This window comes from Microtus pennsylvanicus, chromosome 4 (genome assembly GCF_037038515.1).
Source record: "Microtus pennsylvanicus isolate mMicPen1 chromosome 4, mMicPen1.hap1, whole genome shotgun sequence".
Lineage (NCBI taxonomy): Eukaryota > Metazoa > Chordata > Mammalia > Rodentia > Cricetidae > Microtus > Microtus pennsylvanicus.
In genome coordinates, this window is record NC_134582.1 from 70,644,566 (window position 1) to 70,671,330 (window position 26,765).

The following is a 26,765-nucleotide window of genomic DNA, read 5'->3' on the forward strand; positions in this document are numbered from 1 at the left end:
GTAACTAGAAATGGAATTAATGTAAATGTCACTAAATGTTAAAATTAAGACTTTCATAAAAATGGATTTTATAAAACTGGATTTCAAATGTTTCAGAAATATTTTGTGAATACTTTAGTTATGTTCTCTTAACATGTACAAGATTCTGTGGTTTATTTTAAAAGTGAGTTGTAAGAAAAACTTGAGTTTACTATTTATAATAATAATTTATACATATAGCAAAAGGAGGAAATATGCAATCTTTTTTGTTTGGTTGGAATGGTTTATATGTTTTTAATATAGCAGAATAGTTAGAAATGTACATTTATCATTTTGAAAGATATACTAATTAAAAAGAAAAACTAAATAAAAACTATTGTGTCAATAGTTTTATTTATTTCATTAGTTTTTATTCAGTTGCATTAATCAAGTAGGTAAAAATAAGTAATGTTGGAGGAGGGTATTAAAATGTAGACCCAGTAGTTACTCTGTGTTAACACCATCAAATCCTTCACCTTACACATGTAGCTCAATTTAATATCTATATAGTTAGCTTTTGTGTATTTTTAATCACAGTTCTAGTATAATTAAATCAGTCATATTTTAGTTAAGAAATAATGAAATCAGTATTTATATGCTGTAAAATGTTTTGTATATAATCTCAGTCTGTTTGCCTTGAGTTGGTCTCAGCAATGAATATGTAGTCATTATATTGGCAGTTAGAAGAATAAGAGATTGTGGCATCTAGTGAGTGCTACAAAACAAAGCAAAAACTTGAACTACTGTTTCTTAGCTATTGAGAATAATGTGTTAAATTTTGTTATGATATTATATAACCCAGTTCTTCTTTAGGTTGTATTAAATTGAAAAGAATTAAATCCTAATCCATGCTTGCTGTCTGTTTTAGGAAGGTATGGTACGATGTGATACAGCAGTTGGAACACCTGATTATATTTCACCTGAAGTATTAAAATCCCAAGGTGGTGATGGCTATTATGGACGAGAGTGTGACTGGTGGTCAGTTGGGGTATTTTTATATGAAATGCTTGTAGGTGAGTAAAGGAGGTGTGTGTGTTAGTTAAGATAATTTTATGTGTATGAGTAATTTATCTTCTTGTTTGTGTACCCTGTGCGTGCCTGATGTTTTCACAGTTCAGCAGAAGGTGGGTAATAGAGCCTAGGTCCTATGTAAGAGCAACAAGTGTTCTTAACTGCTGAAGCATCTCTCCAACTTCTGTTTTGTTTTGTTTAAGCATCTTATGGTTTTCATCCCAAACTCACCACTTAGCTTCTCTCATAAAATATATTAAGCAGAATTTATTTGTATGAAATAAACATGTTTTGTCTGTTTTAAAAGCTATAAATAGCTAATTTTGTGATGTGTTAAATTTTCTATATTAAGTGTGTGCTTTTGTTTAACAGATTGGGGGGGGCAGGTAAATGATTCTTTTTTTAAAATATGTATTTTTGCAAATGTATTTCTTTGGTTTTCATTTTTCCTGTTAATTTTTTTTAGGTGATACACCTTTTTATGCAGATTCTTTGGTTGGGACTTATAGTAAAATTATGAACCATAAAAATTCACTTACTTTTCCTGATGATAATGACATATCAAAAGAAGCAAAAAATCTCATTTGTGCCTTTCTTACTGACAGGTAAATAATGCTGACACTGACTTTCCTTTTGTTATTATTATTCTGTGTATGCTGGTGCCCCACTTAGAGGTTACCCCAGGCTTGCACAGCGTGTGCTCTTTCCTGCTGAGCCGTCTCATCAACTCATACACTTCTTTAAACTCTAAGGCATTCTCATCTTGCCTCTCAGTTTTTAAGGTTCATACTTAACCTCTTGTGTTTAAACTATTAGAATATAAAAGTTGATATCTTGAAATTGATTTATGATAATAAGGCCTGATAAAAGTTTAGGGTAATCTGATAGCTTTTCTGGCCATCTTAGTACATATGAGCAGTTGGCTAATAGTCAGATAACTTTTCTTTTGTTGTATTTTAACTTGATTATTAGACTGATAATTATTGAATCTTGGATTTCCTTTCCTCTCCTCTTTCCCTCCCCTTTCCCTTTCCTTTTTTCCTCCTCACATAGACCTGAATGTCTTAGAACTCATACCCAGCTACATTTTTTTTTCTTGATACATTAAAACCTCTAAAATTTTCTGCATCTTTCATCACTGATTTGCACTGATGGAAAGTATATTTCTCTTCACTACCTAAAAGTGATGACACACCTTCACTTTACATCATTTTTGATTTGGTAATATAGTATTAAAATGAGTGCCTTTCTTACAGACATAGCTATGGCTGTTGTGTTTTTCAGCTGCACGAGTGTTTATAAATATGTGTGTTTAGTCCACCTTTAATTTCAGCATGCGGGAGGCAGAGGCAGGTGGATTTCTGTGAGTTACAGGACACCCAGGGTTTTTTTTTTAACCCTGTCTTGAAAAAATAAAAAATAAAAGCCCAAAACTAAAATAAATGTATTTGTTTTTAAAACAAAAATTGGAGCATTTCATACACTTTTTTAGTTTACTGTAATATTGGAAATTGAATCCAGGACTTAATATATGGGACAAGGAAAGTGGGCCTTTAGTTTAATGGAGTATTTTTGTAAGAACTTAGATTTAATTCTTTTAAATGCACAAAACATAATCAAATGACTTTTTAAGATTACATTTAATGTTGATTTATATTGCTAATTTAAGTAGCAGCAGAAGCCTGGTACTTGTAAATACATTTCAATTTTATGTTTACTTTAATTAAAATTATCTTCAATATGTCCTTTAGAATTTGAAAAGCATGGTTCAGATTTTTACATCTTCATGTAAGCAACTGTCTTGTGTTTGGTGTTAGCATGTAGAAATTAGCAAGATTTATGGCATCTGCCTCAAGTAACCTTAGAGTTCTCTTGGGAGAAAATAGGCAAACATTATCCAGTGATTATTACAGTGAAGTCAGTACTGTGTACCAGAGAATCCGGCCTGAGAAAGACTCAGTGAAAACTACTAACAAGGTGTTAGCGCATGTCAAATAATGACTTTTGAAAAATTTGTTATTGATGGTATTCTAGCTGTGCTAGAGAACATGGGGCACCAAGCTCCTCTTTTTTCCTTGTATTGAAGGCTAGTTTTAGTTCATTATGCTCTCCAATAAGGGACTAGTGATGTTTGTGGGTTTTGTTTTTGTTCACTTTTAAGGTGTGAGTGACTGTTGTCCTGCAAACTGAACCCAAGGCATTGTATGGTTTAAGTGCTTTGCTATTACACTACAGTCTCAGAATAGCCCCAGCTGGCCTTGAGTTTGTAATCCTCCTTCCTCTTTGTGTCCTGTCAGGATATTGTCAGATTCCCCATGCTCAGGTTTTAATTGATTAAAATTGTTGAATAATTTTAAAAAACAAAGTGGAAATTAAAATTTTAAATGTGTTTCTGGGATTTTTGGTAGAATTTAATATGAATTAAAGTTGTTTATAATTTTACCATAAATTTTTAAAAGTCATTGCATTTGACTTGTCATATAAATTTGTTTGACTTGGTTTTCATTAAAAATAGAAAATAAGAATGAGTCTGTGCTTTTATATATTTTTTCCTTTCAAAAAAATTCTTTAATATCAATCTGCTTTTTATTTTCTGAAAATTTTGATGAATATAGATTTTGGTTTTTTCAAGACATAGTTTCTCTGTGTAGCCCTGGCTATCCTGGAACTCACTTTATAGAGGCAGGCCTCTAACTCAGAGAGATATGCCTGCCTTTGCCTCCCAGGTGCTGATATTAAAGGCATATGCCACCACACCCTGCCTGAGAATAGATTTTTATGGTGACAGATCTGTTCAGGTTTGGTGTTCTGTCACAAAGAAACCTATACAGGTTATAATAAGATCTTAAATGATTAATTACTTTTCTCTTCCCTTTCTGTTTAGAGAAGTGAGATTGGGCAGGAATGGTGTAGAGGAAATCAAACGTCATCTCTTCTTCAAAAATGACCAGTGGGCTTGGGAAACACTCCGAGACAGTAAGTTATTTTTTTCCCCTGGTCATTCAGGAGTGTTTGAAAGTAATTGTAGGAAGTTGAAAGTGTCTTGCTAAAAAATATTTGTGTGCAGTTGATGAAAATAAGTTCACAGTGCTGCTTAGAAATTGTCTAAACCCAGTTAAAAAGAATATTTGATAGTGCTGAGCACTGTGTGACGCTGTTTCTCTCAAGTCCCTTGCACATACCATACAGGGGAATGGAGCTGATGTTTGAGCATTTTTGAGTTGATCTTCATTTAGACTTAGTTATTTGTATATGGAAAAGAATCAGTAAGTAGGAGCAATTAGAATCAAAATGTTTTCTCTTGTGAAAAGACAAGTTTTTCTCTTATTTTTATTAAAATTTAAGCTATTAGAACCTATGTTACTGCTAAGTATGGGATATAATGTTTATGTGTACATTGGAACTTGTGGTGTATTTTATTTCATTTGGGCTTTGCAGATTGCAGTTGTGAAATAAATACACAGAAGGCTAGAACTTAATTTTCAGTCATTGTAGAGCATTTTTTTAGTTTTTATTAAATAAAGTTAAAATTATAAGGTGATCTGAAGAAAACTTCACATAAGACAGTTATATTAAAATTATACAGTAGCACCAAAGGTGTCCCAGATTTGGAAGAATGAGAATTTATCTTTTTCCCTACGGAAGTTTCAGATTTTTTTCCTTTTTATTTATCAAAAGGATAATGCTACTATATCATCAGCCATGAGCAGTAGTGGAAATAAGCTCTCGTGTAAAGTGTTAGGAACATTGAGACTGTGGGATTTATGAGACAGCGAGTGTTAATTCTTACTTGAAGGGGAAATTTTTAAATTAATTTTGAAGAAATGGGTGGTGTAGGTTTGCTAGTTTTAGTGGCCTATTTTAGTTATCAAAGATTACTAAACGAAACAGTTACATTGCTTACAACAAGCATGTATGTCCTAAGCTATAAAATTACCCAAGAAGAAGGGGATACAAATTACTCTAGAGATCGATAGATTGTACTATATCAAGAATTGTCAACTGTACTCATAGAGGCTTATAAGAGAAACTACAGCAGCAGTGTGACCTTGGGAGAACTCACTGACAGCCCAGCCTCGGGGAAAACTTCCTCTTACTGTTAGACGTGCTGCGATTGCTGTCCTTAGGCTGCAAGGTGGACTTGCTAGTCAGCAGTGAGCAGAAAACGAGGCAGATAGTTAAATTGAAAAGTTTTTCTTTTTTAATTCATGTATGCTTTTAGGAAAGTTTTAGAAGGTTAAAAAAAATCTAAAAATAGGACACTGAAGAGAAGTATCTTTTTGAATTGTTTTTTAAATTATTTTTTAGAGTTAGAAAATATACAGATAACTATAGAATAACCACATAATAAACCATTCTAAAAATAGAATGCCTGCATTTCGGGATTTTTGCTTGAAAAGTTGTTTTTAAGTAGGATAGAAATATTTGAACCCTATTTCAGACCAAGCATTGTTTTATTCCAGGTATTGGAAGAACAGTGTCAAGCCAAGTTTCTTCTTGTGCAGCTCATAGTTGTGTGGGAATGGAGGTCCAAATCCATGTCACTTTATTAAAACCCTGCATGTCCTTAGTAAAACTGCCTTTAGTTATAAAGAAAGGTGGGCTTATATTATAGCTTTAAATCTAAGGACATATACTTAGCAGATTATTGCTATCTATTGTGATTTTATTAGTATTGGGGTTTTTTTTAATATATTTTAAAGAGCTGCATTGTTGTCTGTTTTTAAGAGGGTTTTGTTATTGCTGTTTTGTTTGGTGATACTGAGAAATCAAGCCCAGGATTTTATGTGTTCCAGACAAGAACTGTACCACTGAACCACATGCCTATCCTTATGGTTCTGGGATAGTCTTAGTTAGATTCAGCATATTTAGGAACATTCTTATAATTTTTCTTAAACTTAATAGGTTCTGCTTTGTGGTTATTAAAAAAAAAACTAAAGCTGTAGAATTACTATCATTTCTTCCCTTTCCTCCTTCCTGTCCTTTTTCACAGACTCCTCCTAAAACACCAAGAAATGCTTTATTCTGAAATGAACATACTGAACTAAGTTTTAAATAATTATATATAATGGTTATAATTCCTTTAGACTTTTTAAAAAATTACTATTTTTTCCTTTGGAAGGAATAAAGTGGTCATGATTTTTTATGTTTGCTTGCATGTATGTTGTGCAAGATATGTGTGCCTGGTGAGTGCAGAGACAATAACAGGCTGTTGTATTCTTGGGACTGAAATTGTAGATAGTTGTGTACAGCCATATGGGTGCTGGGAACCAAATAGGCTCCCCAAGAACAGCCAGTATGATTAATAGCTGAGCATCTCTCCAGTTCCAGTTATTTGTACTTTTAATATTTTTGGATTTCCATTTTTCCGTGGTAAAAATATTTTCTTTTACAATTCATCTAGTTTTACTATGTAAAGGTTTTATAAGTTCCCGTGACAGTTAGCCTTCTAGCTAACCTGTTTTTATTGGTTGTGTAGTACATACTTTCTCCAAGTCTTCTGAATCTATTCACCTTTTATTTAAAGCCATAAAATTACTTTTACATTTACCTGAGATAGAGTTGAAGAAATGACAGGAGTGTGAAATTAAAATAGAAGACTAGGGCTGGAGAGATGGCTCAGAGATTAAGAGCTCTGGCTGCTCTTCCAGAGGTTCTGAGTTCAGTTCCCAGCAACCACATGGTAATTCACAACCATCTGTAAGAGATCTGATGCCCTCTTCTGACCTGCAGGCATACACACAGGCAGAACACAATATATATGAGGAAAAAAATCTTAAAAAAATAAAGATAGAAGACTAAAGAAATTGAAAGACCCTCTTCCCCTGACAAATCTTATCACACTACAAGTCAATGGCAGTGCGGGTATTCAAATCTAAGTTTGTATGACTTCCTAGCCTTTGAGAATTGTAATATTGCGTAGCATTTAATGGTTCTTCTTCTATGTAATAATATTTATCAGAAATGTAAGGAGTCAAAATGTAGGTAGTTGCAATTTTTGCATGAAAGCACATACATGATCTGATGTTTATTACATATGAATGACATATAATTACTTACGGTAAATTAACTTTAATGTCATTACCTGCAAAACATTTCCGATTCATCATTTCTTTGGAAAGAAAATACTGCCATTGCTTAATTTACCTGTAGCTGATGAGAAATATATAATGTACTATCAGTGACAATCTGTCTGCTTATGTCCTATCAATTTAGTGAAAAGCAAACATAGACTTTTATCCTGAGTCTTACTGATTAAGACTAATACACTCAACTGTGTGGTGGTGGTGGTGGTGTGTGCCTTTAATCCTGGCACTTGGGAGGCAGAGACAGGCAGATCTCTTGTGAGTTTGTGACCAACCTGGTCTATAAAACAAGCTCTAGGACAGCCTGGGCTACACAGAGAAACTCTGTCTCGAAAAACAACAACAACAAAGACTAACTAGTTTGCTCTCTGAGAATTTTGCATTCTCCTGATAAAGATTAATAATGAGGTCTTCATTAATAAGGAATTTAGGGCCTAACTTGCAAGTCATAACCTTTAAAACTTCAGACTTTTTTTTAAAATAATTCATTTTTAAAATAATTATTTTTCTTTTGGAAGGAGTAAAGTGGTCATGACAAAACCCTCTGCTTTTGTCATATTTAACTTGCAGTCACCAGCATTAAGTATTTTCACATTGCATCCAACCACCATGTATCTCTAAAACTTTCATTATTCCAAATTAAAATAATCTTTGTTCATTAAATACTAATTCTCCTTTCTTTTTCCCAGTTGACCTCCAGTAAGCACTGTGTAACTTTGAATTTGACTATTCAGGGTACTTAGTTTAAGTAGATGCTTTCTGTGACGGGCTTAATTGACTTAACAGACATACCTCTCACCTCTGTCGCAATGTCCTTCATAGTCTCCACATTGTGTTAAATCCATTTATCAATCATTAACATTTAGGTTTCTCCACTTTGCAGCTATTGTGAGCTATTCTTCCACTAATGTTTATGCAGAAATGTATTTGTTATGTTACATTGTACCTATTTTATACCATGTATAGTTTAAATGGGTACTTACAGAAATTTCCTATCTTGAGTATCAATAAATTAAAATTTAAGAATCATTTGCATTCCTGTGTTTAGGTTTTTGAAGAGTCAGTCATTACCCACCCTGATGCTTTTTCATAGTAACTTTGGTTTGCAATTTCCTAATGACTACTGATGTTAAACACTTCTATGTGTACTTATTGGCCACATAGTAATTTTATATAATTTTTATAATTTTGTCTTTTCCCCACTTTGAATTGGTTTAATTTTTGTTTCTAATTATTATTCTACGCATTTTTAAAAATTATATGAATAAAAAGTGGTCATCAGTAAACAAATCCTGAGTGCTTCATTAGTCTGTAACTACCCTGTTGGCTGTGTGCATCTTCACGTGGCGCTTTTGGAGGCTTCCATAAATGAAAGAGTTGTATTCATAAATAAATTGTATTCAGTTTGCTAGATGTGTAAATCCATATATTTTATCAGATTTTGGGAGCTCTGGACATTATTTCTTTAAATATTCTTTTCTTCCTCTTTTTCTCCTTTTCTGTCAGAACTCTTAGGATGCACATTGTGTGCCACAATTTCTTTAGGCTTTGTGTACTCTTTCATTTCATTGCCAGAATTGCTGTTTGGTTCCTTTTTCTATCTCTGACAGTTAAGGCATCATTCTTCTGCTTCCTTATAGTTCATTGTCCATAGTATCCTTTAGTGCATATACACATAAAGGAGATCTAATATAAAATTGTATTTAGTAATTCAAATGTCTCAGGTTTTCCAGTGATGATTTCTAATAGTTTTTCAAAAATTCGCTGTGAATGAAAGGAACTATATGTCCTTTTAAAAGTATATATGTAGCCGGGCGGTGGTGGCGCACGCCTTTAATCCCAGCACTTGGGAGGCAGAGGTAGGCGGATCTTTGTGAGTTCGAGACCAGCCTGGTCTACAAGAGCTAGTTCCAGGACAGGCTCCAAAACCACAGAGAAACCCTGTCTCAAAAAAACCAATATGTGTGTGTGTGTGTATGCATGCATGCTTTGTAAATTTTTTGTAATGAGCATTTTGAATGTTACAGTGTTAAATCTGAAATCAAATTAGTCTCCTACGAGTTGTTGGTTATTGTTGCCTGTGGGCATTGACTGTCCAAACTCATTTTACAAAGTTCATGTCTCCTGTCTTTGTACTTACTGTGGTCTCTGTTCTGTTAGCCAATGACAAAAATTTCCTAAAATACCAAAATTTGAGTCCATTTTTTCTTTATATTAATTTTATTAATTTATGCATATGTGTGTATGCCTTTGGTATGTATGCACCACATGCGTGTAAGCATTAACAAAAGCCAGAAGAGGGCATCAGATCCCCGGAACTGGAGTTAGAAGTGGTTGTGAGCCACCTGATGAAGGTGCTGGAAACAGAACTTGGCTCTTCTTCAAGAGCAGCAAGTGCTGTTAATTGCTGAGCCATCTCTTCAGGTCCATGAGTTCCTCTCTCTTTTTAAACACCCCCTGCTTATTTTAAGGTGTTGATTAATAATTTAATGAACAGTTCTCAAGAAAGTTGCTTCAGACAGTTTTTGCTAACAAATGTTTACTTCAGTAGAGAAAGGTATTCTTAGAAGTCTCCGGGGCTTTGTTGATATTGGTTATTTATTAGTAAAGCTATTTATAATTAAATACTGTTGATGAGTCACTAATTAGTTCTCACATGATTGGGTGGCACTATACACATTCTAAACATTTCAATTCAGAAGTAGAGTATTATTGGTTGTTTTTTCTCTTTTTCTCTTGGTTGTTGGTGGAGGGAGGCCCACTACCCAGCACCTCAATAAATCACATATGGAGGCTTTATTCTCTGAATGCCCAGCCTTAGCTTGACTTGTTTCTTGCCAGCATTTCCTAACTTAAATTAGCCCATCTGTCTTTAGTCTCGGGGCTTTTATCTTTCTCTATTCCTGTATACCTTTTCCTTCCTTCTTACTGTGTCTGGCTGTGTAGCGGTGTGACTGGGTGACTGGCTTGCTAGCTCCTGAAGTCTTCCTCTTTTCTCTCTCATTCCCAGATCTTTTGTCTCCCAGAATTCTCATATTTATCCTGTCTGCCTGCCAGCCCTGCCTGTTTCTTTCTCCTGCCTCACTATTGGCCATTCATCTCTATTAGACCATCAGCTGTTTTAGACAGGCACAATAACACAGCTTCACAGAGCTAAACAAATTCAAGATAAACAAAAGTAACACACCTTAAAATAATATTCCCCAACAGCAGAGGTTTTAGAGCTCTCCTAGGATGTCTTCATATACATCTCAACAGTTTTCTAAAAGTAACAGAAAAACCTTGACACATGTAAAACTGTTCTGATGGACTAGTGAGATGGGCAAATAGCTAAAGGTGCTTGCTACCCAAGGATGATCCCTGAATTTATTCCAAGTCATCCTCTGACCTCCATAATATGCCGTACCATGGACTTGTATGCACACATAAGTATAATAAAATATTTTAAAACTTAATACCTCATAAGAAAACCAAGTAAATTGATAGAAATAGAGAAAATACAACACACTGGTTGGCATCTTTAAACTATTCTTACTTGATAATTTTAAAGAGTTTTTTTGTTTTTGTTTGCTTCAGCAGTTGACTCAAGAAGTCTGTTTTGGGGGCCTGGGAACAGGGGCTATTGTCCTTAGCATTATAAGCTGTTTAGCAGTATATTCATGGACTCAGATGACAGTAGCATTTCTCCTCTCCCATTCATGGTAACTGCAAGTATACACAAACATTGTCAAGTATTATTTCAGTGGACAAAAATTAAGATTGAAAGCTATTGTTTTAAGAAGTAAATCTGCCAGATATGGTGATTCACAATCTTAATCCTGAGCACTCAGGAGGCAGAGACAGGCAGGTCTCAGTTGGTTGATTGGTTGATTCTGCCAAGACCATAATTTAAGAGCCAGCAACCTTTTATTTACTCCTCATTTTATAAACCAGATAGTTGATGTTACTGGGACGATGCTTTATCTAGTTAGACAGTTCTTTTGATAATGAAAGTGAACAGTAGAAAGGCCCCTCTTTTCCTCTTTGTTGCTACTGTTGGCTAATGCTGCAACTTTATTGAGCTAGCTTGTTGCTTTGTTCTAAAATTGACCAAATAGTTGTGTGGCTAAGATTGAACTTACCTGGACCCCAGTGATTCAAAATAAAAATAGCTCCTTTGTTATACATGTCCATGAAATGAGCTCAGTTGATTTTGCTCACGTTCAACTTCTCCTCTAAAGGAAAGGGTAGTAACTGTATCTAAGGTAGTGATCCAGTATTTTCTTGACTGTTCCATCTTTTCACTAAAGACATTATACTTAGTTTTTAGATATGCCCTCTATATCATAGTCAAGTTCCAGAAGACATTAGTAACATTAAGTTTATGTGGTATTTTCTCTTTATTATGAATATTTAAAATTGTTACTATGTTTTTATTAGAAGGAAGCCCTTTAAACACTCCCCATCATATATGATTCCCTTCCTCCTCCCTATTTCTAGGACAACTAAGAAATAACTTTGATTTCTGGCTTTCTGTATAGCAGATTAACAACTTAAAAAAAACTATCTAGTACTTAAAATTAACCCCTTTTTTAAAAAAGTATATTTTGTTAAGCTATAGGTTCTGGAAATGAATGTATGCATTCCCAAATGTTTTTGAGTATTTTAAACTATGTTGGGTTCTGTAGCAAATCTTAATATTGCTTGTAGCATTCAACTTAATCTTGAAGCAAAAGTAAATGCAAGTATATAATTTTCATTTAATTTTGAATTTTAGTAAATCTTTGTATTATAAAATTTAATGCATTTTATATTAGGGTTCACAAGTTATAGTAGCAAGAAACCATCAGTATTTTGTATGGAATCCTGTTTGCTTGCTTTAGGTGAGGTCTGTTTTGTTGCCCAGTCTACCCTTGAATCCCTGGGCTCTCGCACTTCTGACCAGCCACTTGAGTAGCTGGGACTGTAGGTGTATGCTGTTGTTCTGGGCTGGTGTAGATCTTTGAGCCATTATATTTGTATACTAAGTTTGCAAAGGACAACTAACTACTTTACTTTCTTTCTTTTTTTAGCTGTAGCACCAGTTGTACCTGATTTAAGTAGTGACATTGATACTAGTAATTTTGATGACTTGGAAGAAGACAAAGGAGACGAAGAAACATTTCCTATTCCTAAAGCTTTTGTTGGCAATCAACTACCTTTTGTAGGATTTACATATTATAGCAATCGTAGGTAAGTATACCAAGCAGTAATTTAGGGGTAATTTTATACTCACCATATTTTCTTAAAGATAACTAAATACCATTTTTAAGTAGAGTTGATGGCATATAAAGATATATCTTTTTATTACACCAATTTTTATTTCTAATATTTGGTATTTGTTTTTTCCCCTGTCTCATTCATGTATGTTCAAGAGTATAGATTTTTAGGAAAATTTATGTTGAATTATTTAGCATATCTTAAAGTGAAAAATAGCAAGTGAAATAATTCTTTTAGTACTGACAATTCAGCCACTGTTTTTATAGTATAGTCTATTTAGATAATGTTTGATAATATTGTAAGACACCTTAATACTCCCTAATCACTTGTCTTTATGTATAATTCTAACTTTATATTGAATTTAAAAACCTTTATAAGGTTTTGAAAAAAAGAAAAGGTATATCACTCAGACCTTTTCAATTACTTGGGCTAAACTTTTTTGAGGGGTGTGGGGAGTGTCCAGAAAGGTGATGTTATGTTTTACCAAAGGACACCTGATGCAGAGGAGTTAGCTGAGTACATGTCTATAGAAGTCAGTAATTCTCCCCCACCCCCAGTTCTTAGATGAAAACAAAAGATAAAACAAACTCTATACACGGTTTGACTTCTGATGACAAAGGTGCCAGGAGCTAATTTAAGGGTTTAAGGCTGTGCTTTCTCTTTTACTATTCTCCCCCATTCCCTCCGATGTGGAATGGGATTCATCAGTTTACTCTAAAACATTTAAGATGTTCAGTAAAGTGGAGTAAGTAGTGAGAGTACTGGTAAGATGTTTTAGTAATTGTATCTGCACTGTGGAGCTTCCTGGCTTCCTGCACTTTTATTTGTGCCATTTTAAATCTGACCTATAGAAGTCAGTGAGAGAGCCTAAAGTGTGTTATTATTTTAAGAACATCTAGAATCCTCTTTCTCAAGATGTTGAGTAAATAATAAAAATAAATAAGTCAATAAAAAATGCTTAAAAGTTCAAAGCTTCAAAGGAATTAAAAGAAACACATTGAGGTTGTGCTTTCTTTGAATTTCAGTGGCAGCTACTGGAATGCTTTGTGTAATAAATACCATTTTGTTTCTTGGTGTTGATGTATCTTTAATATGTTTTCATTTAAGTATGTTTAAAATTTGGCTCATTCTTATTTTCACTTTATCTTGTAAAGTATAAATATTGATTGTAGAGCAAATCGAATTGGTCTTAAAAACCCAAAAACAGATAATGGGGGTGAAAGCTGAGAGATCAGAGAAGTAGTGCAGTTAGCCACTAGAGAGACCTTTTACCTCTACCAAGTTTTCAGACTGAAGAGACGATCCTGTTGCTGTGAATCCTCAAACTGAATGCTCAGACTGAATCCTCTGACTGCATCTGAGCTCCTGTCTCCTTCTGCCTTATATTCTCCTCTCCACCAGCCAGATCACTCTTCTCCCCACTGCCCTAGTACTAGGATTAAGGGCATCTGATCCCAAGTGTGGGTTCACCTTTGTGTGAGCTCTGTTTCTCCTTTAGACAAGATTCATCTCATAGAGCCCTTTAGCTCCCAAGTTGGCCTTGAACTGACAGAGATCCATCTGCCTCTGTCTCCCAAGTGGTGGGATTAAAGGTGTGTGCCATCAGTGCCTGGCCTCTATGACTAACTAGTAGCTTATCTCTGCACTCTGATCTTCAGGCAAGCTTTCTTTGTTAGATCACAAACAAAATATTAACTATAGTTGATGTATTTTCCTATAGAAATGTTTAATTATAACCATAGTGAGTGTTACTTAACTATTTAATTTACATCATATCTATTTCTAAAATAAAAATTAAATTTGTATTTAATTAAAAAAATAGCTAGCATACTGATCATAAAACGCAGAATACTTATTGTTTGTTGCTATATGTTAAAGAGCTGTTTTCTTTTTAAATTCCTTGCCCTTACCCTGTAGATACTTACCTTCAGCTAATCCCAGTGAGAACAGAACCAGCTCCAATGTGGATAAAAGCTTGGTAAGTATTTCTTGTTTTCAGTTTGGTTTTTATTTTTAAACTCACATAATGTATTTGTGTGCATGATATTGAATAAGCATATGTATTACAGGTGAATGTGTAGTTAGTGAGTTTAGATACTTATGACACTTGTTTGCTTGTTTGTTTGAGATGGGGTTTCTCAGTGTAGCCCTTGCTGTTGTGGAGATCTGTAGAGAGATCCACCTGCCTTTGCCTCCTGAGTGCTGGGATTAAGCCATCATTGTCGGACATAACACTTAAATTATCCTCTACTCTTCGGTATGATTTCTTATCTGACTATAAAATGGAATTTTATACATACACATATATGAATAAGTTATAAATTGTTACTGATTCACAATTACTGTCCTTTAAATCTTTGAATTAGGAATGTATATAAATCATTTTATCATTAAGGAAGTTGGAAATTGAACCTTGTGGCATGACTATCATCTTAACACGCTGGAAGCTGAGGTGGGAATGTTCAAAGCCAGTCTGGGATATGTAGGGTTCCAGGTCAATCTGGGCTGCATCAAAATGAAACTGATGAAAAAATAAGGTAGTAGGCAGGGAGGATTACCAGGCAGTACGCATAACAAATTAAAGGGTTTTGAATGAATAAAGAGGTTCTGTGTGTGTGTGTGTGTGTGTGTGTGTGTGTGTGTGTGTGTGTGTGTGTGTGTTGGCAAAATACACACAACACAGTTTATCATTTTAACTAATTTAAGTATATAGTAAAATAACATTAGGAACCATCACATAGCTTTGCTAACTGTTCCTCTCTTGAACTTTTCATTATTCTAAGATAGAAACTGTATTTATTGATAACTACTCATTTCATTACCTCAGGTCCTAGTTACCACTACTCCACTTTTTCTATGAGTTTATTTTAATATCCTCCTATAAATGGAATTTATTTGCCTTTGTGTGACTGGCTTATTTTATTACCTTAATTCACCCATGTTGTAGTGTGTATTAGAATTTCCTTGTTTTTTAAAGCTGAATGGTGTCTCAGTGGACATGAATACCACATTATGTGTATATATGCATTAAATGAAAGGAGGTTTGGGGGTTTTTTGTTTGTTTGTTTTGATTTGATTTGTTTTGTTTTTGAGAAAGGGTTTCTCTGTGTAAGTGTAAAAGCCCTAGCTGTCCTGGAACTACCTCTTGTAGACCAGGCTATCCTTGAACTCACAGAGATCGACTTGCCTCCCAAGTGCTGGGATTACAGGTGTGTGCCACCACTGCCTGGCCTGCAAAGAATTTAATAAAGGGACTGTTCTGCTACAAACACAAATCAAATGGAACATAAAGGTTGGGAAAGCACCTCTGGATTAACAGCAGTGGAAAGTCATTGCTCCTATACTGCTGGGAGCAAGGAGAGAAAATTGTGTTGCTATCGCTGTTAGAAAGCCTGGCATTATAGAAGAGGAACACTGAATATAGAAAATTAAAACACAGCAAAGAAGGGTATTGGGAAAGTAACTTGATATCCCCACCTTTCTTGTTTGTTATTTTCTCTTATGTTCTGAGACTAATCACAGCACAACAGATTCAGGTAATATAGACTGTAGGTTTTAAGACAAGTAGGTGGTAGGAGTTGAGAGGGGTTGGAAAATAGAGACTAACTAGTATTTTCAGCATAACTTAATTTGTTTATTCTTTGGGATTTGGAATATATGATAAGTAAATATATTATTAAGGAACTTGGTATGTTCTAGTTAGGAATTCTTACTGTTGATGTGGCTAAAAAACAAACCTGCCTTCCTTCCTTAAATATAAGAAGATCCTTGTGAGTTAAGTAGAACTTTGCTGGGAAAAATGCCTACTTTTAGGAATAATTGTTTTGTTATGCTTAAAGTATTCTTTAAATACCTTGTGTACACACGGTGCTTTTTATTTGCTTTTGTTTTGGTTTGGGAGTTTTGTAATACTGGGGATCCAAGCCAGTGTCTTATAAGCTTGACTACTGAGCTATAGCCTCATTGTTTTACTAATATACTTTTAATCACGAAGCAAAGGAGTAGCAAATATTTTTGGATTTCTGTTTTACATTTTTTCAAGATTTAAAATTTTTATGCTTATGTGTATATGCCTGGATATATGTAAGTGCAGCATGTGACTGCAGGTACCTGTGAACGACTGCAGAGCGCTTTCGAGCACCTGGAACTAGAGCTACAGGTGGTTGTGAGCTGCCCAATGCTAGTGCTGGGACCTCAGCTCTGTTCATAAGTGCTCTTAACTACTGCTGAGCCCATTTGCTGGTTTTGAGGCAAGGTTCTAGTAGCTCTTACTGGCCTTAGACTCAGTATCTAGCCACAGGTGACCATGAACTTGATCCTTGTGCCCCTTAATCTTAAGTGTTGATCTCACAGGTACAGGTCACTTACTTCCAGTTTATGTGATACAGGGGAAGTCAGGGTTTCTTGTGGCCTAGGAAGTGAGATAGTCTCATAGCTTAGGATGGCCTCTAACTATCTATGATGACCTTAAACTTCTGATCTTTCTCATTCGACCTCCAAAGCACCTGGAACCATTGTTTTTAAAAGTGGTAAAATTGTTTTCCTATTGATGTATTTCCTTTTAAAGGTAACAGAGCACAGGATAAAAAGGAAGTGAGAAAAGGGGGAAGGAACCTTCACTGCTCTAGCCATTTACTTTTTCTGCTCTAGTCATTTTTTATAAAAATTATTTGAGAGAGAGAGAGAGAGAGAGAGAATGTGTGTGTGTGTGTGTGTGTGTGTGTGTGTGTGTGTGTGTGTGTTTGTGCAAGCAAGCCAGCCACGTGTATATAGGTCCTACCTTTGCAGGTCAGAAGAGGGTATCAGATCCCCTGGAGCTGGAGTTATAGGCATTTGATAATGGGTACTGGGAATTGAACTGAGCTCATCTGAAAAAGGGATAAGTGTTCTTAACCACTGTGTCATCTCTCCAGCCCCTGGGTGACTTTTTTCTTTGGAGGTTTTTTGTTTGTTTGTTTTTGTGACTTTTTCTAATCACTTGATTTTTGAAAATCATTTCCTCCTTCCCCTTTCTCCCTTCAAGTACTCCCTTATACCCCTCCTTGTTTTCTTTCAAATTTGTGGGCTTTTGAATTTTTGGTAGTGATATTTCATTTGTATTTTAATAAGTAAAGCTCGTCTGACCTTCAGAACGCAAAACAGCCACACTAGTCAGCCATAGAGGGCCAGGTGGTGCTTGTGCACACCTTTAATCCCAGCAGGCAGGGATAAAACAGGAACTTAACTCTTTCAGTCTGAAGATTTCAAAGAGGTAAGAGCTCTTCAGTGGCTTGGCTGCTCTGATTTTCTGATCTTCGGGTTGAACCCCAATATCTGCCTCTGCATTTTCATTATTAGTGCTTACTGTTTTCATTACAAAAACTGTTGTCATAATATATAACTAATAGGGGCTCAGAAATTATTAAAATGAAAATACTTCTTCCTAGGGAAAGTAACAGTATTTTTTTGTAATCTTGCCTTTCTTGGATTTTCTTTAGGATGTAAGGTAACTAGTACTTCAGTAAATCTTGAGTTTGGTTTATTTGGTTATTCTGGTTTGTTTTGTTTTGTGGTTAGTCTGTTTTTAGGTTTTTTCTGGTGATTGTAAATTTCTCCTAGTGATTGCTGCCTATTGATTATTACTATTCCTTTGTAGTCCTATTTATGTTATCCTAGAAATGTTGGACCCTAGAGTCCAATCACTGAGGAGGAGTCACCCCAAGAGACCATCTCTCACCACCACAGCTGATGTAAAAGCATGAGGATTTTATTAATTCTGTCATGACAGGGTCTTCCAGCATTCTTGAGGCTAGAAAGACCCCGAATGGCTGGTACAGACTATTTTTAAAGGGAAAAACCACAGAAGAAAGGGGTGTCTGGGGGTTCTTTAACTGTTATGATTGGCTTATTCAAAAGGGCTGTTACCAATAATTGGCTAGAGAGTGGTTGCCAGATGAGATGAGGTAAGAGAAAACATCTGAGGGTCACTTTGCCCCTTTCCCAGGGCCTGAGTCAAAACATCAGTCAGTGATCAACACCTAAGGGTTATCTTGCCCCTATTCAATAAATGAGTTCTATTTGGAGAACATTCCCAACATTTTAGTACGTATATGGGCAATTGTTAGGTCCTTGGTTCCCAGGGGGAAGTGGGGAGCATTACTGCTGAGACTGAGAGGGCTCGAAATTGTCATAAATGGCTTCAGAATTGTCTTCAAGTTTTACAGAAATAAGTATAAAAATCTGCTATTTAATATTCAACTCTTCTTGAAAGTCTCATCTGAGATGAAAATTACAGAACCAAATAAAATGAAGTTTTTTTTATTGCTTTAGATACTGACTTTCCTTATTTTTCTTTTGTTGTTGTTGTTGTTGTTGCATTTAGCATTATAATTTCAAGCTTTTATAACTAGTGTTCTCATAATTGTAATGGTTTAAGTAAAACGCTGTAGTTCCCGAGGGCCTCTGTGGTCCCAGGTGGGTGGGAGGTGGCGGGTGAGAGACCTTGGTGGGACTGTCAGTGGGGCAGCAGGTCCCTCGAGGAGCTGTAGCTGGTGAGGGAAAGAGACGGATAGGCATGCCATGCAGAGAGAGTCTAGATACAGTTTATTCAGAAGGTTGTGGAAGGAAAGGAAAGAGGGGAGAGGTAAAAGAGGGAGAGGAGGGGGGAGGGAGAGGCAAGGAGAGAGGAGTGGGGAGAGGAGAAGAGGCCTCAGCCACCTCTTCTGAAGAGAGTTGGGGTAGAGAGGGCAGGCTGGAAGCAGAAAAGGGGAGTGGGTAGGACTTGTCTCTTTAAAGGGACAGGAGAGACCATTACAATAATTCTTTTTGTTTTCATGACTTTTTGAATTTTCAGCTCTCAGTGCATGATCCCCTTCCACTGCTCAATTAATATTAAATGTTTCCCATAGTTGTGAGCTTGTCTGTGTTTGTATCTATAGGAACTCATGAATGCCCATTTTATTTTTCTTGGCTCCATAACTAAATCTCTCTCCTTCTGGATACTTGACAGACACATCAAACTAGACCAGAGCTAAATTCATGGTCTTTTTCTGTGCAAACCTTCACTGACAATATGCTGGGTTTCTTGCTTTTCATAGTAGTAGTATCTCTATTCTTTTTTATTCGAATTGTTTTCTAGATCTATCTTCTAGCTAATGGGCTTGATTTTTTTTTCCTTCTTCTTGCTTAGAGTCAGGGTTTTGCTATATATCCACATTTTCTTGCCTGAATCATTTCAAGTATCTTTTTTTAATTAATTAATTTATTTATTAAAGATTTCTGCCTCCTCCCTGCCACCGCCTCCCATTTCCTTCCCCCTTCCCCAATCAAGTCCCCCTCCTTCGTCAGCCCAAAGAGCAATCAGGGTTCCCTGCCCTGTGGGAAGTCCAAGGACCACCCACCTCCATCCAGGTCTAGTAAGGTCAGCATCCAAACTGCCTAGGCTCCCACAAAGCCAGTACGTGCAGTAGGATCAAAAACCCATTGCCATTGTTCTTGAGTTCTCAGTAGTCCTCATTGTCCGCTATGTTCAGTGAGTCCGGTTTTATCCCATGCTTTTTCAGACCCGGGCCAGACCCAAAAAGAGGAACATGGGATGTACTCACTCATATTTGGTTTCTAGCCATAAATAAAGGACATTGAGCCTATAATTCGTGATCCTAGAGAAGCTAAGTAAGAAGGTGAACCCAAAGAAAAACATATAGGCATCCTCCTGAATATTAACCTTCATCAGGCGATGAAAGGAGACAGAGACAGAGACCCACATTGGAGCACTGGACTGAAATCCCAAGGTCCAAATCAGGAGCAGAAGGAAAGAGAGCACGAGCAAGGAACTCAGGACCGCGAGGGGTGCACCCACACATGAGACAATGGGGATGTTCTATCGGGAACTCACCAAGGCCAGCTGGCCCGGGTTTCAAGTATCTTCTTATCTGGATACTTTTCCTAAAATTGGGGTGTGTGTGTATGTGTGTGTTGTTGCATTTGTGCGTCTAGAGATCAGATCCAGTATTGTCTCTGTTGTTATCCACCATATTCTTTGATTCAGGGTCCTCACAATCCTAGAGTTCACTCATTGGCTGAGATAGCTGACCAGGAAGCTTCAGGTGTCATATTGTCTCCTCCCTGTCTCATACTGGGATTACAACCATGTGCCACCATGTCCAGCTGCTTATGTGAGTGCTTTTATAGCAAGCACTTCTTAATAAACTAAAGCGTAGCCCTGGAATATTATTTTAGGTTGTCAATATTATGCCACAAAATATAAATTTAGGTTCTCAAGTTTTATTGTGGATACGAGGATGTCCTACTTCTTCAAATTCGATATGAGTTAATTCCTCTGTGATGTCTTGTGCTATACTTGATTTTTTTCCCATTACCATATGTAATGTTTTCTTCTCTCCTTTTGGACTCTTCATTCTTGCTAAAATGCCTTTTTTTCTATCTCCTTCTCCTTTAGGCTAATTTTGGGATCTGTTATATCTATCTGAAAGGATGTATATTCATGCTAAAATTAAAAGTGACTTCTCTTCTTTGTAACACTGTTTACAGTATTATTATTAGTACACTGTAATATTTTGTGCCTATGTCTTTGGATCATTGTACATTATTAACTGATACATAAAACACAAAAATGTTCATATTGGGCTAATATACAGTGATATGCATTATGTTCAATTATATTGAGAAAATAGCAATTAATATTATTGAAAGATAAAGGATTAAACTAAATAATCCAATTTCAAACAGCCATATAATAATAACAAAAGGTATTACTTTTAATTTCTCTAAACATTAATAGAATGAAGGACTTTTTTTTAATTAAAGCAGGAAAGTTTACAGAAAACAATCTACAAGCTTGAAGAACAACTGCATAATGAAATGCAATTAAAAGATGAAATGGAGCAGAAGTGCAGGTGAGACTGTCCTTCAATGATGTTCTCATTAGAAGTTATGTATATACTTTACAACATATACTCTATAAATACATGGAGATATATACAAGATTAACGTAAAAGTTTCTATTTATGCACATCCATAAAAAGTGTCTTGGCTAGAATTGAAAGTAATATGTATATTAATGGCTTGGAATGCAGATTTTCAGTAGAGTAGGTACTTAGCATACACATGACCCTGGGTTTGATCCCTAGGACTACAAAAAAGGAGAGGAAGAAAACATCTGTTTTGGTGTTAGTTTCATGCATGTTTTCTTTAGACTATTTAAGCTCTATTTGCTGTGGTAGCATTAAAAAGTGTGTTTAGTTCTAATTCATTTAGTTGCCTCGTTCATTATGTTTCCCTCCTGTTTTAATTAGCTACTTGAAAGGGCTTTCTGAAGTGCAAAATAATCTTATAAGCTAAAATTACTCATTTTTGTACTTCCCCTGCGATTTTCTAGAACATAGTTTGTTGATTTTCTTTTTACTGTTTGAATCAAATTTTATTGATAACATTTATTTATGATAAAAGCAGTGGTTTTCATCTTGTCAATGACAACTCTTTAGGGATCAAACAGCCCTTCACAGGGTTCAACTGAGGCTGTCCTGCATATTGAATATTTACATTACAATTCGAAATAATAGCAAAATTACATTTAAGAACTAGCAATGAAAATAATTTTATGGTTGGGGTCACTACAACATGAGGAACTGTATGAAAGAGTCACAGCCTTAGGAAAGTTGAGAGCCACTGAAATAGAATAATTGAGGTATTTTAAAATAACCTAGCATGTTGGTACTTGTCAACTACAAATAACTTTATAATTACATTTTATGACTTATTGAGTAAGTGAAATATAATTGTAACATATTCTGTTCAGTAAATGGAATTGGGAAAAGTTGAAAGCATATGAAATAATTAAGATTTTCTTTCCCTATCTTTCCTGGTACATTATGTAATTAAGTGTATAATTTAAAACAACTAAAGCCAGGATTTGGAAGGAGTTTTTAAGAGTAAAGTATAGAAATGAGGAAAGGAATAGATACAAACTTACATAAATACTGAGACGTTTCTACAGCAAAAAAAAAAACCAACCAAACAAACAAAAAAAAACTGACAAACTCTGAGTTCCCAGACTCCCTTTAATTAAAGAAATGGTGCATAATCAAGGAAAACAGCTGATGTCAATTTCACATCTGTGCACCTGCACACACGTACCCACAAACATGCACACCTACAGATTAAAAATAACTCCCAAGGTATTTGGCAATACTTGGCCTTTTTGTTTATTTTTTACTTAATGGGTTAAAAAAACTGAGTCAGGGATACTAATTCCCTGTTGATATATAATACTTGGGCATTCTAGAAGAAAAGCAATAGTATGGAAGGGAGCCATATAGTAGTTTTGAATGTGTAGAATCAGGAATTTGAGACATTCACATGAGTACATACGTACACGGGATGTGTAAAATAGTGATTCTCAACATTGCTGTGACCCTTTGATACACTTTCTCATGTTATGGTGACCCCCTCAATCATAAAATTATTTCATTGCTACTTCATAATTTGCTATGATTATGAATTATTATGGAAATATCTTATATGAAGGCTATCTAACATGAAGAATATCTGATATGTGACTCCCAAAGAGGTTGTGACCCTCGGGTTGATTCCCACTGTGTTAGAAGGTCAGAACTATTCTTAGAGCCAAAGAAAACAAATTGTGGCGATAATACTCTTTGAGTAGATCTCAGAATTTTGCCTGCATTGTCCATTGGTGCACTTACTTATTTGCTGTGTGGCTTTTTCATCATTTACTTAATGTTTTACAGCAGATTGAATGACTGACTTTTACTTGATAGCAATTATTGTATTAAGAACTTGATGAATACTTTTGGGTGGTGGTGGGTTTTGAGTTAAGGTTTCTCTGTGTATCCTTGGCTGTCCTGAAACTCACTCTGTAGACCAGGCTGGCCTCAATTTATAGAGATCTGCCTGCCTCTGCCTCTTGAGTGCTGAGATTAAAAGCGTGCAGCACCACTGCCTGGTAGTTGAAGAATTCTTAATCTGAGGTCCTTAGACCTTCTCCCCAAGAGTACAGATGTACAGTTTGAGGTCTTTAATCTCGGAGGAGAAAAAGTAACCATTTTCCTTCAATTTATTAATATTGTATATATCAATGCAGAGGCGCGTGTTTTTGGTAATTATGTGTGTGGAGGATATTAGACTGGAACCCAGCTGAGATCATGAGGCATACAGCAAGCAAGCAAGCACTGTTATTGCTGACCCGTCTTTCTGGTTCCAGAGTATACTTTCTCTTTTCCCCAAGCAACAGTCTACAGATAATAGACAGTAGCCATGAGTTTTTGCCAATAGGAGTCAAGATGTTTTCCAGTATTACTATTGCTGCATTATCTGTGCATATCACTTATATTCATCACGACTTTAAATTATTGCTACTGCACCATGCCATTTAGTATATTAATAAGTAACTATTTTTGATAGAATTGGTTTCTTTTAATCATAGTAATATGTATGCCTTTAAAAAAATACATTTATTGTCCCACCGAGAGAGAGAAAAAAAATTTTAAGAAAATCAAGTGAAAAAGAAAAGAATGTGGGTGTTAACATAACACTGGGTAATGAAAGTAAATGTATTTATAATCTGTACTGTTTTTGTTTTTGCAGAACTTCAAACATAAAACTAGACAAGATAATGAAAGAATTGGATGAAGAGGTACTTTTTACTTTACTAAGTATTTTTTGTCCCCTTCGCAATGATCATTTCTAGAGAAAATTTTGAGATCCCAAAACTTAACCAGAAAATTAAGATAAAAATTTTAAAATTTTACCTTAGACTCTAGGTTCAAGAGTACAGATTATAGTTTAGTTTTTTTGTACAGCTTTATTCTATGACCATGTTGAAATTTTAGTACATAGATTTCAGTTTTGTCGTTTTTGATAGTTGAAAAGCAAAAAAGAAGCAAGAAATCAAAAATAGAAGCTGCAATTATGTCAGAAAGAGACAGATTAAGAAGAAAATATGAAATATTTCAAAATGATTGATATAGATATAGACTTGATACCACATAACAAGTAGGGCTTAGAATTGGATTTAGAAGTGTTCATGTTTTTCCTGCCAGCCTGGTTCCATTAGCAGAGAAACAGCATTTCCTACTAGATACTTGTGTGCAAATATATAATAGATTTTTACATTTAGTTAAATTTTCTACTGTGTGTGATGACTTTCCTAGGCAGAAACAGATAATTTTTATAATTCTAGTGTATAATTTCCTTTTTTTTTTTAGATTTAACTTTGATAAATTTCTTTGTTGTATTTTTCTTTCCTGAGGTAAATGTATCTATTAGTGGTGTTTTTCCCTTTAACTTGTGGCTTAGGATATAAATGTAGTCATCTAAGGATTTTTGACAGCATTTTACCATTAGCTGCAGGTCAGTATGAGCTTAGTCTTGGTTAGCACTGTATATTTCATTCTCAGTGTTTCAGAGAATCAGTCCTAAATTCAGATGAACTAGGTTTAAGTTACTTAGCTTTCTGAATTCAAGATCGAGAGGACTGTCTTAATTATTAAATTAGCATAGTCCTACTTAAGAGAGGCAAAACTCTTCCCTCTTCTTACCACCAAGTATAGCTAAAACTTCTATACATTAAATGTAAAACAAATGTGAAGAGATCTTGAAAGTGTGAAGAAACCTACACCTCTTGGGGGTACTTGATTCCCAAGAAAAACCACAAGGATGTGGGACTGAGGCTGTACATCAGTTTATAGAGTGCTTGTGTAGCATGAGTTCAGTCCTCAGGACCTCATACAGGAATGGTAGCACAAGTATATCATCCTAATACGTGGGAAATGGAAGCTGAGGAACAAAAAGTTTAAGGTCATCTTCAGATGTTGGCAAGTTCAGGGCTAGCCTGAAACACATTAGACTCTGTCTCAGAAAATAAAATAAATAGTACAAATACTATGGGTCTCCCCTCCACCAGCCTCAAAATTCAAGAGCAGACTTTATAGAACACAACTACATCATTAACAACATCTATTCAATTGTGGCAGAATATACATTCTTTTCAAGGGGTTAAGGACCACATGCCAAGACAGATCTATACAGAGCCATAAAGTAAGCTTAAAAGAATCAGAATATCCTGACCAAAATGTAATCAAATCAGAATGAGTAACAGCAGGAAAAATAAACACATGGAAGTTAAATGATGAAAAGAGACACTCTGAAGGGGGATGAAAAATACATTGGAATGTTAATTTTTTGAGCTGTTATGTTTAAAAAAAGGTTGAAGCTTTTCATTATTGAAAAGCTTACATAATGAAGTCAAAATACAAAATCAAAATTTGTGAGATGCAGTTAACACAGTACCTAAGGAGAAGATTATAGCATACATGTTTATACTAAAAGAAAAGACGCTAATGACTATAATCGTAACAGAAGCAGTGAAAAGGATAAAAGCTGAGGTCCGTGCAATTGGAAATGACAGTGAAGAAAATAGATGGAACAAAAGAACTTGTTTGAAAAAATCCACAAAATTGGCAAACATCTAGCAAGAATGACAAAGGGAAAACAGAACCATCGTCACGATGAAAGCAAGTGTAAGGAATGATGTGAACAATTCTAAACATGTCGTTTAAATGAATTAAATTATTGCAAAACACCCAACATGCCATAAGTCACACAGTGTAAAATAGGTAATTTCAATATTGGTGTATAACAGTAAGGAAAGTGAACCCATGATTTTAAGACTTCCCACCCCCACAAAAATGTGATCTCAGTGACCCAGTAACTTTACTAGAGAATTCTGCCAAGTTTAAATGAAAACACCTCCATATAAGAATACTTCCTAATTTATTTTGTTAGACTGATAACCTTGTACCAAATCATAGTCTACAGAGAAAACTAGGGAACACTATCACCCACAAATGTAAGTCCTTAGCAAAACATTAACATAGGGGGCTGGAGAGATGGCTCAGTGGTTAAGAGCATTGCCTGCTCTTCCAAAGGTCATGAGTTCAATTCCCAGCAACCACATGGTGGCTCACAACCATCTGTAATGAGGTTTGGTGCCCTCTTCTGGCCTGCAGACACACACAGACAGAATATTGTATACATAATAAATAAATAATTAAAAAAAAACATTAACATAGATCTCAGCAGCACATAAAAAGATAATATATCTGACTATAGTTTATTTCAGAAATGTAACATTCATTTAATATTTTAAACAATCAGTGTAATTCACTATATTAATAGTCTAAAGAAGAAAATCCAAATGGTCTTACCAGTTGATACAGAAAAAGCATTAACTAAAATGCAGTATCCATGGTAAAAATGAGTTAGAAACTCAAGTTGATAAACAGCATATATTTAACATATAGTTCAGTTTGCTTCATACCTAATTATAAAAGAGTACATGCTTCCCTTAAAGTCTGTGATAGCAAAAACACATCAGTTCTCATCATTATTTAG

General features: G+C 35.2%; 1 protein-coding gene across 3 annotated transcripts in view; it reads left to right on the forward strand.

The window, feature by feature from the left end:
* Positions 1 to 26,765, forward strand: part of Rock1 (Rho associated coiled-coil containing protein kinase 1) — a 123,736-nt gene that overhangs the window by 52,471 nt on the left and 44,500 nt on the right. For 2 of the 3 annotated variants that reach the window (XM_075969335.1, XM_075969337.1), the window contains exons 7-13: positions 887 to 1,031; positions 1,496 to 1,634; positions 3,914 to 4,005; positions 12,167 to 12,326; positions 14,271 to 14,331; positions 21,159 to 21,247; positions 23,958 to 24,006. In XM_075969335.1, the coding sequence (XP_075825450.1) occupies positions 887 to 1,031; positions 1,496 to 1,634; positions 3,914 to 4,005; positions 12,167 to 12,326; positions 14,271 to 14,331; positions 21,159 to 21,247; positions 23,958 to 24,006 (735 nt within the window). The remainder of the gene's footprint in view (positions 1 to 886; positions 1,032 to 1,495; positions 1,635 to 3,913; positions 4,006 to 12,166; positions 12,327 to 14,270; positions 14,332 to 21,158; positions 21,248 to 23,957; positions 24,007 to 26,765) is intronic. The other variant, XM_075969336.1, reaches the window with a different exon arrangement.